Source organism: Cnephaeus nilssonii (assembly GCF_951640355.1).
Source record: "Cnephaeus nilssonii genome assembly, chromosome: X".
Classification (NCBI taxonomy): Eukaryota; Metazoa; Chordata; class Mammalia; order Chiroptera; family Vespertilionidae; genus Cnephaeus; species Cnephaeus nilssonii.
This window is the reverse complement of record NC_137071.1, coordinates 44127338-44143468: the sequence shown is the minus strand read 5'-3', so window position 1 is coordinate 44143468 and position 16131 is coordinate 44127338. Positions and strand designations below refer to the sequence as shown.

The 16131-nt window shown below is 42.1% G+C and overlaps 1 protein-coding gene across 1 annotated transcript in view; it reads right to left on the bottom strand.

Moving 5' to 3' along the window:
- Positions 1-512: 512 nt before the first annotated feature.
- AR (androgen receptor) overlaps positions 513-16131 on the bottom strand; it is a gene marked incomplete at both ends in the record, with an annotated part of 321271 nt that continues 305652 nt past the window's right edge. Inside the window, 4 exons of the mRNA XM_079765068.1 lie at positions 513-668; positions 1425-1582; positions 2412-2542; positions 10010-10154. Coding sequence (XP_079621194.1) covers positions 513-668; positions 1425-1582; positions 2412-2542; positions 10010-10154 — 590 coding nt within the window. The remainder of the gene's footprint in view (positions 669-1424; positions 1583-2411; positions 2543-10009; positions 10155-16131) is intronic.

Here is a 16131-nt window from a genome sequence, read left to right as displayed (position 1 = left end):
AGCGTCTTTAGGGATTTGTTTGTTTTTATACTTTTGAAATGAAAAATATCCTAACAAGATTTGTTTTTGTTTATGTTTGTTTGTTTGACTTTTGGTTTTCCCAGATACTCTTAGCTCTCTAAACTTCCCGTGGCATTAGGTGAGTAAACGTTTGTGTGGCTGGCGCACAGCACACTGCTATAAACAAGCACAACTTGACACTGGTCCACATGAGGATCGTCACAGATTTAAAGAAATATAACACCATTCAAAACACAGATAAGAGCCATTCATTGCAGGGAGCAGAGTCTGAAAGTGCCATGGGAGGGTCAGATGAGGAGGTTGGAGGAAAGAAAGGAGGAAAATAGAAAAAAAGTCTGGCAAATAGGATTCAGGAACATCTTCATGACAGACTATACATCAATAGAGGAAATTCCCCAAGGCACAGCAGAGAAGTAGTGCAGAGTTATAACAGGCAGAAGATATCTGAAAAGGGGAGTGAGGAGGGGTGAGGAAATGGGGTTTCCAAAGCTTCATTGAGTATGGAAATAGATGGGCTTGACTTTTCCAGAAAGGATCTTGGGCACTTGCACAGAGATGATCTCTGCCATCATTTCTGGAAAGTCCACGCTCACCATGTGCGACTTGATTAGGAGGTCAAAGGTGAACTGGTGCAGCTCTCGTGCAATCTGTAGAGGGGACAATAAGAGAGGGAGGGAACAAGAAAACAGGGTTGACAAAGAGTTGACTTCTATCAGGCTCTTACTCCCACCTTTGATTTTTCTCCTTCCCTGTCCTTGGTCGTGTGTGTGTGTGTGTGTGTGTGTGTGTGTGTGTGTGTGTGTGCGCGCACACACACACACACACGTGTCTGCACTAAATGACCTCCATGGAATCATTGAGGGTTCCCAAGAGATCTCTTACACCATTGTAAACTCTCTGACTCAGGACTAAGTATTCCTCTTCCCCAGGGCTCCTCTCTCTCTCTCTTTCTCTTTCTCTTTCTCTCTCTCTCTCTCTCTTTCTCTCTCTCTCTCTCTCTCTCTCTCTCACACACACACACACACACACACACACACACTCACACACACACACTCAGAAACACAAATGGTGTATGCACAAAAACTCACACACGTGACTCAAAGAAGAGGGGGAAAACGTCCAGGTCTGTTTTGTCTGCTCAGAGAACTTATCTGCTCTAAGCCCATTCCCTGAGTCCCAACTGCTCTGTTCTCAACTCCTCCACCTCTTTCACAACATCCAGCTGGGACATTGTGACCTGTGTTCATTTCTTTTCCATTGCATTTTCTTCCTGGACCACACTCAAAGTAAGAGGAGTATGGAAGCACCTCCCAACAGGTGGTGCCAGACCCTAGAAGAACATATTATCATTTGGCTCTATCAGGCAGCTCTCCCTGACAAGGCACCCTCCATCATTTGCTTACAGGCTGCACAGAGTCCAGGAGCTTGGTGAGCTGGTAGAAGCGCCTTGAGCAGGATGTGGGATTTTTTCTCTTGCATGCAATGATACGATCAAGTTCCTTGATGTAGTTCATTCGAAGTTCATCAAAGAATTTTTGATTTTTCAGCCCATCCACTGGAACTGATGTGGGATGAAGACAGAATGGGGAGGGGAAGCATGCCCACAAAGGAGCATTAGACAAAGCACCAAGTTTTCTGGCCACAAACCTGACACCCACCCCACAGGGAGGGAACCATCTACTTGATTTCCTGTAGCTGAAGTCTGTATGTCTGGGGCCTTCAGTTTGCCAGAAAGATCTTAGGGGAAAGGCTAGCTGGACACAACTGAAGAGCATCAAGTAAATATAATGTACTTAACCTTTCCTTTTTCTAGTCTTCTCAACACATTTCTTGGGACCTATGGTTTTACATTGTCCACAGAATAGTTCTGATTTAGACAGTTAAAACACATAACTTTGAATGCCAAATTGACTCATTTATCGGCTAAAAGAGCACTCTATTTAGAAGAGACATTACAGAAACATTTTTAGATGCCAAATAAACCCTGTCTGAGTTATTTACATAGACTTTCTCCTGTTGACAGGGGAGGAAGTTCTTTCTAGGAGGCAGTCTCTTCTGCCCTATAAGAAATTTAAGGTAGGCCTTGCCTTTTTCTATGGTAGAAAGTATGGAAAACTTCAGAGGTCTGCTACAATCAGCCAAAAGGTTTTATCCCAAAGAGAGGATTGGGGTAAGTGTAAATCTAATGGAGGATGAATTTTAGCAATGAAATTGGTCTTTACCTATGAAATTTATCCTTGTTAGGCAAAATGATGCTAAGGGAAAATGGAGTAGGAAGGGTGAAAACGAAAGGGAAATGTCCAGGAACTGATAACTCTTGAATGAAAAAAGCAACTCTTCTCTGAGCCCCTCGGCCCCCAGGGACATTCCCTACTCCTCCAGGCACTTACTAATGCTGAAGAGCAGCAGTGCCTTCATGCACAGAAATTCCTGGGGGGTGATTTGGAGCCATCCAAATTCTTGAGAGAGGTGCCTCATTCGGACACACTGGCTGTACATCCGGGACTTGTGCATGCGGTACCTGAGAGAGAGACACACACAGAGGAAGGAGAGAAATGAAGGAGGTTTATAATAAGCCCAAGAGAATGTCTCTCGTTGCTCTCCCCTCGCCAGGTTCTCCAAGAAGAGCTTGGTGTTCCTCTTGTTAGTACTTTAGTGGCAAGAAACAAGGTTGTTATTCCACCCCCCCACCCCCGCAAAAAAAAAAAAATCCTGACATCCTGATAGCTACTCATGTCTCCTGGTCAGGATATGAGTAAACACACGGAACTTCCAGGTTCATGTGCCCCTCCTGTTTCCTGAGACAGAGACAGACAAGTCTAACCAAAATGGGCCAGGCACATGGTCTCCCTGACTACATTTTTAATATCCTAGCTACATCCAGAGCCAGAACATGCCTCCCAGGTATCCCAATTTGTAGGATTTATAGGAGACAGGACTTAGAAATCAACTCTTAAAGTAAGGATACCAGGATTCTTAAGTGACTATAGTAGTAGTTCATCTTGTCAATTTCCCTGCCTCTTGGCTTGAATGCCATTTCCCATACAAAAAAAAATTAAATATTTATTTAAATGCTCCTAGGGAAGAAGATTCCCCCATTGTCACTTCAAAATGAGTTCCAATGTTTATCAAATCATCCAGGAAATGTTTCTGAATGTCCACTGTAAAGACCCCCTGCTGAGGGGGAGCTTATACCCTCATATATCGGCTGTTCCTTACTACAGTTTGGGAATTATAAACCGCGTGAGCTGTTTTCATTATAGTGACTTGTGAACAGATCATCACATTATCACCTATAAATTATATAAGGAAGTGGCCAAGCTTCTTATGGGGAGCCAAATCTCTTTTCCATGACTGTCTATGGCAAGTCTCTAAGAGAAAATACAGCATCCTCCAGCTAGTAGGCATTCTTGGTTTTCAGCACTCCATAAATTGTGTGTGTGTGTGTGTGTGTGTGTGTGTGTGTGTGTGAGAGAGAGAGAGAGAGAGAGAGAGAGAGAGAGATTATATATCTTGTGGATAAAGTAAAAGAAATATGACACCCACTTAAGTGGTGGGGAAAAAGACCTCCCAGATTGTGACTGAAGGCTGTGGTTTAATATTTTGGTTCCCAAACCACTAGCATGGTCCACAACCTGAATAGTTCTGGCACTAGGTGGATGGAAGCTCAACACTCTATCTCAGAGAAATTTTTGCTGGCCTGAAGAAAGGGGGAAGGAGGCCGATGGTGTAGAAATATTCAATTCCAACTGGAGCTCAACTGGAAAGAAGTATTTAGGTAGTATCACAAGTCAATTGACCAAAACACTGTTGCTCCAAGATCTTGCACTATAGAGAATTTTTAAATAATATCTACTGACCCTGGGGCCTGGATCTGTTCTGGTCTTTATTGTACTTCCAGGCCTCTGTTGATAAAAACACTGCAGTCTTTTTACCTATCATTAATATCATGCTCCTGGCATGCAGGACTGCTGTAACACTGCCTTAAGCCCCCAAGGACAGAGAAATTTGGGAAAGATGGGGAGAAAGGCAACAGAAGAAATTCAGAAAAGATAGGAACAGGAAAGGGGGAGAAAGGGCTAAAAGAATAAGGAGATAGTTTAAAGGAAGGAAAGGGAAATAGGTAGGAAACATGGGGTCAAGAATTGAATTCAGGAGAGCAGAGGTAGTTGGGAGTAAAGGAGAGTAGATAAGAGGGGAAATGAAAATCGTAGAACACTGAGCATGGTGCCTGGCAAATAGTAAGTGCTCAATAAATTACATACTAGTATAGGAAGGTGCCATTATCATACTATTCACCATTCAACATATGAGAAGAATGAGATTAAAGGAAGTTAAGTAATTTATCCAAGGTCATACAGGTAGGGTTCAAGCTCATGACCCTTATATGTGTTTCCCAAAAAGAGGTCAGGATGAGAGAAAAATGCAGGGCTGATGATAGGGTTTGGTATAAGAGAGATCAGCAAATGGGTTGACTCAGATTCCTTGTCTTTCTCTTTGGGATTCAGTCTTCCTATGTCTAGTACCTTAATGAGGCTAACAGCAATTAGTGTTTTTCAACTAGAGAGTTACTGTCTCCATATTGGGTGCAAAATGTGTCAGGGCAGTTTAGACTGTCACAGTGACTGGAGTTTTATTTGGTATATAGTGGACAGGTACCAGGAATGTTAAACATATTCCAATATGTGGGAACTTCTTGTGCAATGAAAAAGTATTCCTCCAAAAATGTCAACAGCATCCCTGTTGAGAAACATTGGTTTAGATGTTTCTAGGAATCCCAAGAGCTCTGGCATAGTGGGTTCCTATGAGAAGAAGGGGAGATGGAGCACCTATTGTTTCAGGAGCTCTGGGGCTTGATGTGTTTAAGACCATGTGGGTAGTCCTGTGGTATCTTTTTTATTTTTTAGAGGGGGGAAGTAAAAACATTTATTTTTTTAGATCTTTATTCTTGAGAGTATTAAAGATGTCTCCCCTATCCTCCCCCATTACCCTCCTCCACCCAGATCCAGATCCCACCTTACACCAGGCCTTCACCATGGGTCCCTGTGTAAAGCAAATGTGATATAAGTTTTTTGGTTAATCTCTTCCTGGCCCTCTCACCCCTTTGCACTGAGATTCATCAGTCTGTTCCATGTTTCCATGCTTCTGGTTCTATTTTATTAATCAGGGTATTTTGTTCATTAGATTCCTTGTTGTTTATTTTGAATTTTAGATTCAATTGTTGATAGATATGTATTTATTGCTATTTTATTGCTCATATTTTTATATCTTCCTCCTCCTCCTCCTCCTCCTCCTCCTCCTCCTCCTCCTCCTCCTCCTCCTCCTCCTCCTCTTCTTCTTCTTCTTCTTCTTCTTCTTCTTCTTCTTCTTCTTCTTCTTCTTCTTCTTCAACATTTAACATTTCATGTAATACTGGTTTGGTTTTGATGTACTTCTTTAGCTTTTCCTTGTCTGTGAAACTCTTTATCTGACCTTCTATTCTAAATAATAGCTTTTCTGGGTAGAATAATCTTGGTTGTCAGTCCTTGCTTTTCATCACTTTGACTATTACTTGCCACTCCCTTCTGGCCTGCAAAGTTTCTGTTGAGAAATCAGCTGGCAGTCATATGGGTGCTCCTTTGTAGGTAACTAACTGCTCTTATCTTGCTGATTTTAAGATTCTCTCGTTGTCTTTAACCCCTGACATTTTAATTATGATGTGTCTTGGTGTAGGTCTCTTTCGGTTCTTCTTGTTTGAGACTCTGTGCTTCCTGGACTTGTAAGTTTATTTCTTTCACTAGGTAGGTGAAGTTATCTGTCATTATTTCTTCAATTAGGTTTTCCATTTTTTGCTCCCTCTCTTCTCCTTCAGGCACCCCCATAATGTGAATGTTGGTACACTTGAGGTTTTCCCAGCGGCTCCTTACACTATCTTCATATTTTTGGATTCTTTTTACTTTTTGCTCTTCTGACTGGGTGTTTTTTGATTCCTCGTATTCCAAATCACTTATTTCATCCTCGGTATGCTCTACTCTACTATTACCTGCAAAGTATTCTTCATTCCAGTTAGTGTATCCTTCATTTTTGACTGGTCCTTTTTCATGTCTTTGATTTTCTCACTTATTTCCTTAAAATTCTCACTAAGATCCTTGAAGTTCTCATTAAGTTCTTTGAGCATCCTTATAACCATTATTTTGAACTCTGTATCTAGTAGTTTGCTTCCTTCCATTTCATTTAGTTCTTTTTCTGGAGATTTCTTCTTTCTTTCATTTGTGACATGTTTCTTTGTCTCTGCATTTTGGCTGCTTCCCTATGTTTGTTTCTATGTATTAGGTAGAGCTGCTACATCTCTGGGAATTGGTAGAGTGGCCTTGTGTAGTAGGTGTCCTGTAGGACCTAATGGCTCAGCCTCCCTAATCGCCTGATCTGAACACTCTAGGTATGCCTCTGTGTCATTTGTGTGCTCTTGTTGTAGTTGAGCTTTGAATAATGTTGGCATCACTGGGAGAAATTTACCCCCATACCAACTGGCTGTGAGGACCAGCTGTGTCTACAGTGGAAGAGTTGCTATGCAGGAGACACCCCTATGTAGCAGGACTTGCTTCAGTGGGGCTTTGGTGTTCACCAAATCCAACCCTTTAGTGTGTTGCTCATGGATGTGGTAGAGTTGTAATCTGGCATGGTCTGAAACTCCATTGGGTGCACTGGCTCTGGGGAATCCTGAGAGGTGTAAAGTCAGCCACTGTCTATGCCATGCCTGTGGCCACCCAGCACGAGCTACAGAGCAATCTGTAGATGGCTGGTACATGTGTTGGACTAGTATGTACCCAGGAGAGGCCAAGCTATGAACCTTGTAAAGTTGCTGCTAGTGTCAGGCCTGGGCCACTTATCAAGAAGTATAGAGCACATTGAGTCCAGGTGATGCTGGTTTGAGAGGTTTTAGGAAAGTCTGAAGCCTGAGCCAGAACAGGCCATTCATATGGAAAAGACACTGCAAACAGCTTGCGTGGGGCGGGATCTCAGGGAATCACCAGGGTGGGGCAAACTACGTGGGCATATCTAGAGTGCTCAGCTGTGGTGACTAGGGAGGCTGAGCCACTGGGCCCTACAGGATACCTACCACACAAGGCCACGCTACCAATTGATGGAGACTCAGATATGGTGCCTGCCAGTCAGCCCTGTGGGGGGTGGGTGGGGGGAAGGTCCCAGAAATTTTGTCTGTGGGAAAGCTGCCACCCAGTTCTTGCCCTGATAACAGACAATTTACTTCCTCCCTGTATCTCCCTAGATTTGTTCAAGCTGCTACCTCAGCACTGGAGCTCAGAGTGAGTGAATCCAAAAACATCTGTGCACTGGCACTATAAGAGGAACTATCTGGGTCTCTGGCTGCTTCCCTGTCACTCAGCCACAATCCCCACTGTTTTTTACAGCCCAAAGTTACAGGTACTTCTCTTCCAAGCTCTGGAACCCTGGGCTGAGGGCCTGGTGTGTGGCTGGGACCCCTTGCTCCTCAAGGGAGGTCTACTCAGCCAAGATATCCCTCCCGATTAAAAACATGCCCCTCGTGGGTGTTGGACCAGCCCATTCTACGCCTCTTCCCCTCCTACCAGTCTCGGTGTGCTTCCTTCTTCACTTCTCTAGTTGTAGGATTTCCATTCAGCCAGATTTCAGGTGGTTCTAAATGATGGTTGTTCTGTATTTTAGTTGTAAATTTGATGTGGTTGTGGGAGAATGCTAGTACTGGTGTTTACTAGCATCACCATCCTGTGGTACCTTTTTTGTTGTTGTTAATACTCACCTAAATATATTTTTCCATTGATTTGTTTAGAGAGAATGGAAGGGAAGGGGAGAGACAGAGCAAGAGAAACATTAATGTGAGAGAGACATATCCATTGGTTGCCTCCTGCATATGGCCTGACCAGAGCTGGGGATTAAGCCTGCAACCAAAGTACGTGCTCTTGACCAGAATCAAACCCAGAATCTTTCAGTTCCAGGCTGATGCTCTATCCATTGAGCGAAACTGGCTAGGGCTATGGTACCTTTTGATGAGATACATGGGAATGGGCCAGAAAGCTGAGGTGAGGTACCATGTACTTATGCAAAGCCAGAGAAGGAACTTTAAGATTTAGAAAATAGGCAACTATCACTTTGTGAAGGTCTTAGGGCTCTGATTGGTGAGGGTGTTGCAGGTGCATGGGGAGTTGATTCAATCACTAGAGAGAAGTAGGAGGATGGGTGTGAGAGATTAACATACAGGGGATTTTTAAGGCCTGCCCCAGAAGATGGTATCTTAGGTAACTCTTTAGAGATTTGGAAACCACAGAACAGGTCATACCAATAGCCCAATGGTTATTCTTAGCTTCTGACTAACAGGGCTGGATGGCTTGGAAAAGGGCGTCTGGGGATGTTTATTTTTCTCCACATTGCTGTACTAAAAGGAACTCTTGGCCTGTAGAATTTATTTTAAGGCTCTTCTCAGTTAGAGGGCTGGAGAGAAGGGAAGGTCAATTCTTGCCCTGACCAAAGGGATTCTCTGTGGTGAGACAAGTTCAAAGTCCTTGGGAATATTTTTCTGACCAGCTACATTCACAATGCCATCGAGGGACCCCAAACAGTAGAAGTGGAGAAGAATATCACTATTGGAGAAAATATCAGAAAAGTACTTCTTTTTTTATTTATTCTCCATTATGGGCCAGACATTTCATAACCATTAACTGCCATTTTAGTCATCATAAGAAGCCATTTGAAAAAGTTCTCTTTAGTTAACAGATGAGGAAACTGAAGGACAGGAAAGTCAAAGGCCATGGTCAAAGACAATGATAAACAGATTTTTGTCAAGACAAGTGTAATTTCAAAATCTGAACCCTTGGACAAATTCATTAATGATAAATAGAACTAATGGCAGGGTAAGCATTAATTAAACCTATTTTTAAAAGAAGAAAAGTGACTGGGCCAAAGTCACATGGCCAGAGTGATGGAGCTGCTCTTCCCCATCACTAACTGCCATGATGAAGTATAAGAACATGGGGTTACACAGACATATTTTGAAATCTGTTGCCAACATGCACTAGCTCTGTTAACTTGGGTGAGTCATTTTGTTTTGTTGAGCCTAATTTTTCTCATTCATTAATATATATATATATATATATATATATATATATATATATATATATATCTGATCGGCCGGTAGCTATGACATGTACTGAGCAGGGGGAAGACGCTCAATGCTGTAGTGGAAACCACAGGCATGGAAACATGGAACAGAATGATGAATCTCAGAGGGAAGGGGGGAGGGGGGAGGGCCAGAAGAGAGTAACCAAAGATCTTATATGCATACTAGAGGCCCAGTTGGTGCACTGGTGGGGTCCCTCAGCCTGGCCTATGCCCTCTCACAATCTAGGACCCCTCGGGGGATGTCAGAGAGCTGGTTTCAGCCCGATCTCCGCAGACCAGGTCAAGGGTCTCCACCAGTGCACAAATCTGTTCACTGAGCCTCTAGTTATCTATAAAAAGGGGATATATGGTTTTCATGAGGATTCAATGAGAAAGAATTTAGAAAGTATCTAGTATAGTTCTGGCATAAAAGAGTTGATCAACAAATGGTGACTGGCAGTAGCCCTTGATGTAGCAAAAGGGACCAAAGGAACTTTAGCCCTCACATCTAGAGTCCCTATGCTCATTCCCTTTGCTGGTCAGAGTGAATGGAAAGGACCTTGATATGAGGTTTTGAGATAGGTTACAAAGCATGTCAGAAACATGGCCAAAATACCAAGGTTGGGTCTTCGGTGTGAAAGGGATGGCTTCAGTACCAACCCCCCTGGCCTCCTATCAATTGGCCTTCTTGTCAAGCAAAGCCACTTCAGATTGTAGAAGCTAGAAGGGGCCTCTACTGCCTCATATATGGTATAGGTTAAATGGGCTAACCACCACTGTTACTACCATCATTACCATCAAACAGACATGGCCAGGATGCTGTGTTTATGTGATTTCTGGGCCTATGAGCACTTACTCATTGAAAACCAGGTCAGGGGCAAAGTAGAGCATCCTGGAGTTGACATTGGTGAAGGACCGCCATCCCATGGCAAACACCATAAGCCCCATCCATGAGTACTGAATGACTGCCATCTGGTCATCCACATGCAAGTTTCGGAAGCCTGAAGATGGAGAAGAGACAATGGTCAGACTGGGCAATTGTGGGCTGGAAGAAATCTGGGCCTCTGCTGTCCTGAGAATCTCTAGCTCTCAGACAGCCCATGAAGAGCCACAGGAACCACCAGTGCTGGGGAGCAGAAGGAAAGTAATCTATGTGTTGGAGATAATATTCCTTACTTTCTCTATTTCACTGAGCTGCTCAAATGAGATGATGATGGAGGCAAAAGGGGCACTGTCAGAAAAGACTAATCTAACACTTATTGACTTTTTTTTAAAAAAAATACACTTTTTCTAAGCATGCTACTTATATTAACTCATTTAAACCTCACAACAATCAATAATGTAGGTACTATTATTATCCCCATTCTGTGAATCAGTAAAAGTGAGTCACAGAAAAGTTATGGAACTTGTCCAAGATCATGAGGCTAGTAAATGGCACACCAAGGTCCAAAGCCAAGCAGCCTGACTCCAAAGCCTGTGCTCTTGATCACTATGCCTTTCTTAAGATGCAGTATAATAATCATTTCTCCCACATGAACAGCACTATTCAATTTATAAAACTCTTTTCTAGCTATAATCTTATTTGTCCCTCTAACAACTCTGGGAATAGGGTATTATTACATAACATATGGTAGATGCTTTTGACAACCACTGTCTTTTCCACACTACATCTGGGCTCTTTATTCTCTGACTCTCTTTCTGCCTTCCACTTTCTCTCCATTGTTGTTGGTTTTTGTTTTTGTTTTCAGCAAATAGCCAACTTTACTGCTATTTTTGCCCTACTACCATTGTTATACACAAACAGGCCCATCATTACCTGCCTGCTTAGACTAATCTCTTCTATTTGCCTTCTCATAATCTACGTTCTAGATATTCTGAAAAACACACAATTTTCTAAACACAACATGCTTTCTCATGCCTCTATATCTCTGCACAAGCAGTTGCTTTTGCCTGGAATGCCTTCCTCATTTCCTAGGTTTTCCACATAATAAACATGTATTCAACATTCAAGTTTTCACTAAAAGGCTACCTCCTCTGTGAAGCTTTTTCCAACTCATCCAAGCAGAAGACTTAATAATTCTTCATTTACATTCTAAGTAAACCTTGTGTAACCCCACCTAATTATAGCATTCATTACACAGTATTAGAATTTATCTATATACACATCTGTCTCCTCCCCCCCCCCAACTAGACTTGGAGCTTCTTAAAGACAAAGACCACCCTTTCTTATTCATATTTTCTTTCCTAGTACATAGCATAATTCAGATATTTGAGTAGGCATTTAAGAAATATTAATTAAATGGACTAAGGACCCTCGATTTATTTTAATTTTATAAAGTGGGATGAGCTCCAAATTACTTCCCTTAAGCTCAGAGAACAGAGTTTCCCAGATGCCACCTCTACCGCATATATAGTTATGTTCTCATGGAGGTTTCTAAATAGTTGGATGCTTAAACCATAACCTCAGAGCTCATCCCCTACCAGCATTTCATTTCTCTTCTCTCAAACAGTTCCAGAATTATTTGAAATTTTGTCTTGCTATACCTCATTAGAAATGCTCCATGAATTTAGATAATGCTTCTAACTTTCTTATTGATGACCTCATTTGTACTTCATAATAACCCTAGCGAGTAGGTGATGTGACACTTATTTTGCCAACAAGGAATCTAATGGCCAGAGAGGTTAACTGATTTCCCCAAGGTCATACAGCCGATATATGGCAGAACTGGTACTAGTGTGTAGGTGTTCTAATTCTCTTGTCCAGTGTCTTTTCCACTCTAGTGTTTAAGGACAAGCTCAAAACATAGTGAGGTCATGAGCTTTTACTAGCCATAGACTCCAGGCTAAAGTCTACAATATCTAAACACATTGTAAGGCTTGGTTGGTCCTTTCCTACCCACACACTCCATTTCCCCTTTCTTTTATGCCCCAAGCCTATCAGACATCAGGGATTCTAGACTCCCTCATATCACCATCCTTGGGTGCAATCTTAGCTCCAAGGCCTGTGCCTCCCATCTTTACTGTAGTAATATGCTGACAGACTAGCTGGACCCACAGACCCCAGAGTATTTCCTCACTGAAGCCCCAGGATAGAATGCCTGGTACTGACTCTTCTTAGTATGAGATAAATGCAGGGGCCAAGCATGGAGCATCTAAAAATCTCTTGGAGAGGGGACCTGGGAACTTGAACCCTGAACCTCTGAGATGTGAGGCAATGGAAAGCAAGTAAATCCTTGGCTGGTGAGTGTGTGAATATTAGGGTGCATAGGGGTGATGAGGTTTAAACTATACAAGTACCAAGGGAGCTGTCTATACTGATGTGTGTTTTTTTCCATATCTGAGATACCAGAGAACTAACAAAGAAGAGCAAAAAGAAAAAAAAAATTAATTTGGCTATAACACTAATTTATAGTCCTTAGTGAGAGCAGCTTAGCACTCAAGCATATTTACTGTCTATACATCAGCAACAGAGTTGGCAAATTTTCCTAGAAGTCTAATCTGATTACAATACCTAATTCTGTTCTCTAATGTCCAGCCTTTGAAGAAGCATAACTATCAAGGAATGAATGACTTGAGGAAACAGTAGCTCCAGCCTACAGGTTTCCTTCAGCATACACACACTCAAACACCTACTTGGCAATGTGTTAGGCTGTTCAGGAGAAATAGAGAGGAGTCATTTTCAGGTTTTGAAACACACAAAATAGGTTTAGATGTAAAGGCAATTTATTTGAGATTCTGTTTTCTCACTAGAATCCAATCATCATTTCTTAGCAATCTGCAGTGGAAACCTGTAGTCTCATGTCTTAATAGGGAGCATGTGCCCAAAGAAAGTCCAGTTAGGATATCTATGCTGCTCTAGTGCACCAGACAGTCAACATCTTCAAAGAGGACAATTCATCCTTGGGACCCATGCATGCACTTCTAAACAAGGCTGGTGGCAGTTTAAATTGATATTAGTGAAAGCAGTGGCAGAGCACTCAAGCCTCACTGTAATGACCTACTATTTACTGAGCATCTATTATGTTTCAGCTACTGTACTAGGTGCACTTTATATATAGTTTCTATGTTGATAACAATTTGCAAGGTAGAGATTGTTGTACCACTTCCACAAATGAGGAAACAGAAGAACATGTAGACATGTTATTTGCTCATGGTCAAACAATTAACTAGTGTATAGCTAAGATTCCAAATCAGGTACACCTGATTACGAATATACTGTATCACATTGTCTACTCACCCACCCTCAATTAATAATTATCATTTATTAATGTACTAGGTACTCTACTAGGCAATTTACATATATCATCACCATCACAGAAAGTTTAAAACAAAATTTTTCTGAGTAGGTGCCTAGTATTGTGCCTTGCACAGAACAGAAACTCAATCTGTTGAATGAACAAATAACTTGAACTACTAGGTGATTATTGATATTATAAACAACAGGTCTTGTGAACATGGTAATTGGATTTTTAAAAAGTATTCTTTTAAATTACTTAGGGTCAGAGGTCATTTCCTTGCTTGAACTAGATGGTGAACTGATATTGTCTTGTAGACTTGTTAATATTATGAGAGGACTCCCCATCCTGAGGGTTGGACTAAGGAGAGCCAGTGACTCCTAGTCATACAAATTCTGCCAAAATGATTTGCAATAGGTTATTGTTAAGACCACCAAATTAGAAATCAGAGTGTATGAGTCTAAGTTCTGGGTCCATTTGTTAAGTAACCAAATGGAACAAATTAATTAACCTCTCTGAGCCTTGTCATTTGAAATGGAAATAATAGTCTTTATGATTCATAGTATTGCTGTGAGGATTAAATGGAATCATACATAGGACAAGATTCTATATTCAATAAAATGGGACTATGTAGGTTCTTGGCAACTGCTTGGAAAGGTAAAACTGAATCTATTACACAAATGATATCAAGATATCCAGCTGAATAAGTGATAAGAATTAAAACAACCTTCTCTTTTTAGATTTTGTTGTTGTTTTTTTTTTCCTCCCTGTGTGAACCCTTTGTTTTGGTACAGTGTATACACAGCCAAAGACCTTGGGCTTTCTTCCCAGTGATCTTATTGGTTAGTCAACCTCAGCTTCCAGCTTCCCAAGCTGGGAAGGTGTTAGGGATGGTCTGGTGCCTGAGACTGGGCCTTCTGAGTTGGAAAGACAAAATAGGGGTTTGGCAACTAACATGCAATGTCTTAAAAAGCAGCTAGTCTACATTATGACCCAAGTGGCCTTGAATAAGGCCTTGGCCTCTTACTGTGAAGCCCAGGGCTAAAAAACTACAGGAACACTACAGACTATGGGTGGAATGGGATGAGGAAGGAATTTGGAATCAGGAGGGGACCTAGGCTCTCAAGTTCTAGCCCTGTTACATTCTGAAATGAAGTATATAATTTCTCAGAGCTTCAGTATATTTTATCTATAAAATGTCAGGGGGAATCCCCTACTTTATGGGATTTTTATGAGGAACACATGGGGTAATACATATCAAACTTCTCTGTTCTCTATAAATTTTCCTCTGAATAGCAATTATTAGAAGGCATACTGATCTTTAACTCCATAAGAATTGGTTTGGTTGTTGATGTTTCAAAACAATCTTTGAACCACAGAATTTTAGGATTAGGAGAATTCTGACAGAGCTTATGTTTCACTAGTTTCCAAACTGTGTTCCCTGGAGTCCTAAGATTCTGAAAGAGTAAACTTGAGGCTTCTCTGGGGGTAGTGAGGGAGAGGCACTGCTTTAAAATCAACCAACTCTAGTAGTATCTGTGTGTGCTGTTTTGAGAAATACAAAGTTAGGCTGCTAAAGGAAAGTTTGTGAATGCTTAGATAGAGGATCTTTAATCCTATATAATAAAGAGGTAATATGCAAGGTGGTCACCCCCATGTGGTTAAAGATGGCCACCCCCATGTGATCAAAGATGGCTGCCCCCATGTGGTCAAAGATGGCCACCACAAGATGGCTGGCAGGGGAGGGTAGTTGTGGGTGACAAGGCCAGCAGGGGAGGGCAGTTGGGGGTGACTAGTTTGGCAGGGGAGGGAGGGCAGCTGGGGGGGACTGGGCCAGCAGGGGAGGGCAGTTGGGGGCAACTGGGCCAGCAGGGGAGGGAAGTTGGGGGTTACCGGGCCGCAGGGGAAGGTAGTTGGGGGTGATCGGGCCAGCAGGGGAGGGCAGTTGGGGGCAATTAGACGGGCAGGGGAGAAGTTAGGCATCAACCAGGCTGGCAGGGGAGTGGTTAGGGAGTGATCAGGCTGGCAGGCAGAAGCGGTTAGGGGCAATCAGGCAGGCAGGCAGGCAGCGAGCGGTTGGAAGCCAGCAGTCCCAGACTGGAGAAGGTGCAGGCTGGGCTGAGGGACCCCTCCTCCCTAGTGCATGAATTTCGTGCACCGGGCCTCTAGTGTTTTAATAAACAGTCCTGTTCAAATAACAGATGGCCTAGGGAGGAAGTGATTTCCTCATCACTGGAGGTATCCAAGCAGAAGTTAAGACAAAAACTTTGTATTTCTTTCACTATCACTGAATTCATCGAATATTTCCTCCCACTATGATTCCTAAGATATTTTAAAGAGCACTAAAGTTCCTTAAAGCAAAATTTGAAAAACAGTAATTCAGTCCAAAACATTCTTCACACATTATACAGGTAAAGAAACTGAGACCCATAAAGGGAAAGGACCACACAATGATTTACAAGCAGAACTAAGACTAGAACCTAAGTGTTCTGACTCCCAAACCCATGTTCTTTCTACCATACTATATTATAAGTGCATGGTATGGTTCCTCAAGTTGATATTGAAGACAGAATATCAGTCAGGCTCAAAATTATCTTTGGGGAAAACATGTGTATGCATCTTAAGGCATATAAATGTTATGTCTACATAATCTGTGATTATGAGAAAAACTTCACACTATATCTGTAGATTAAACATGATTGCTGTGTGCTGATGTGAGGTGTATGGGACACTCTATAATGCT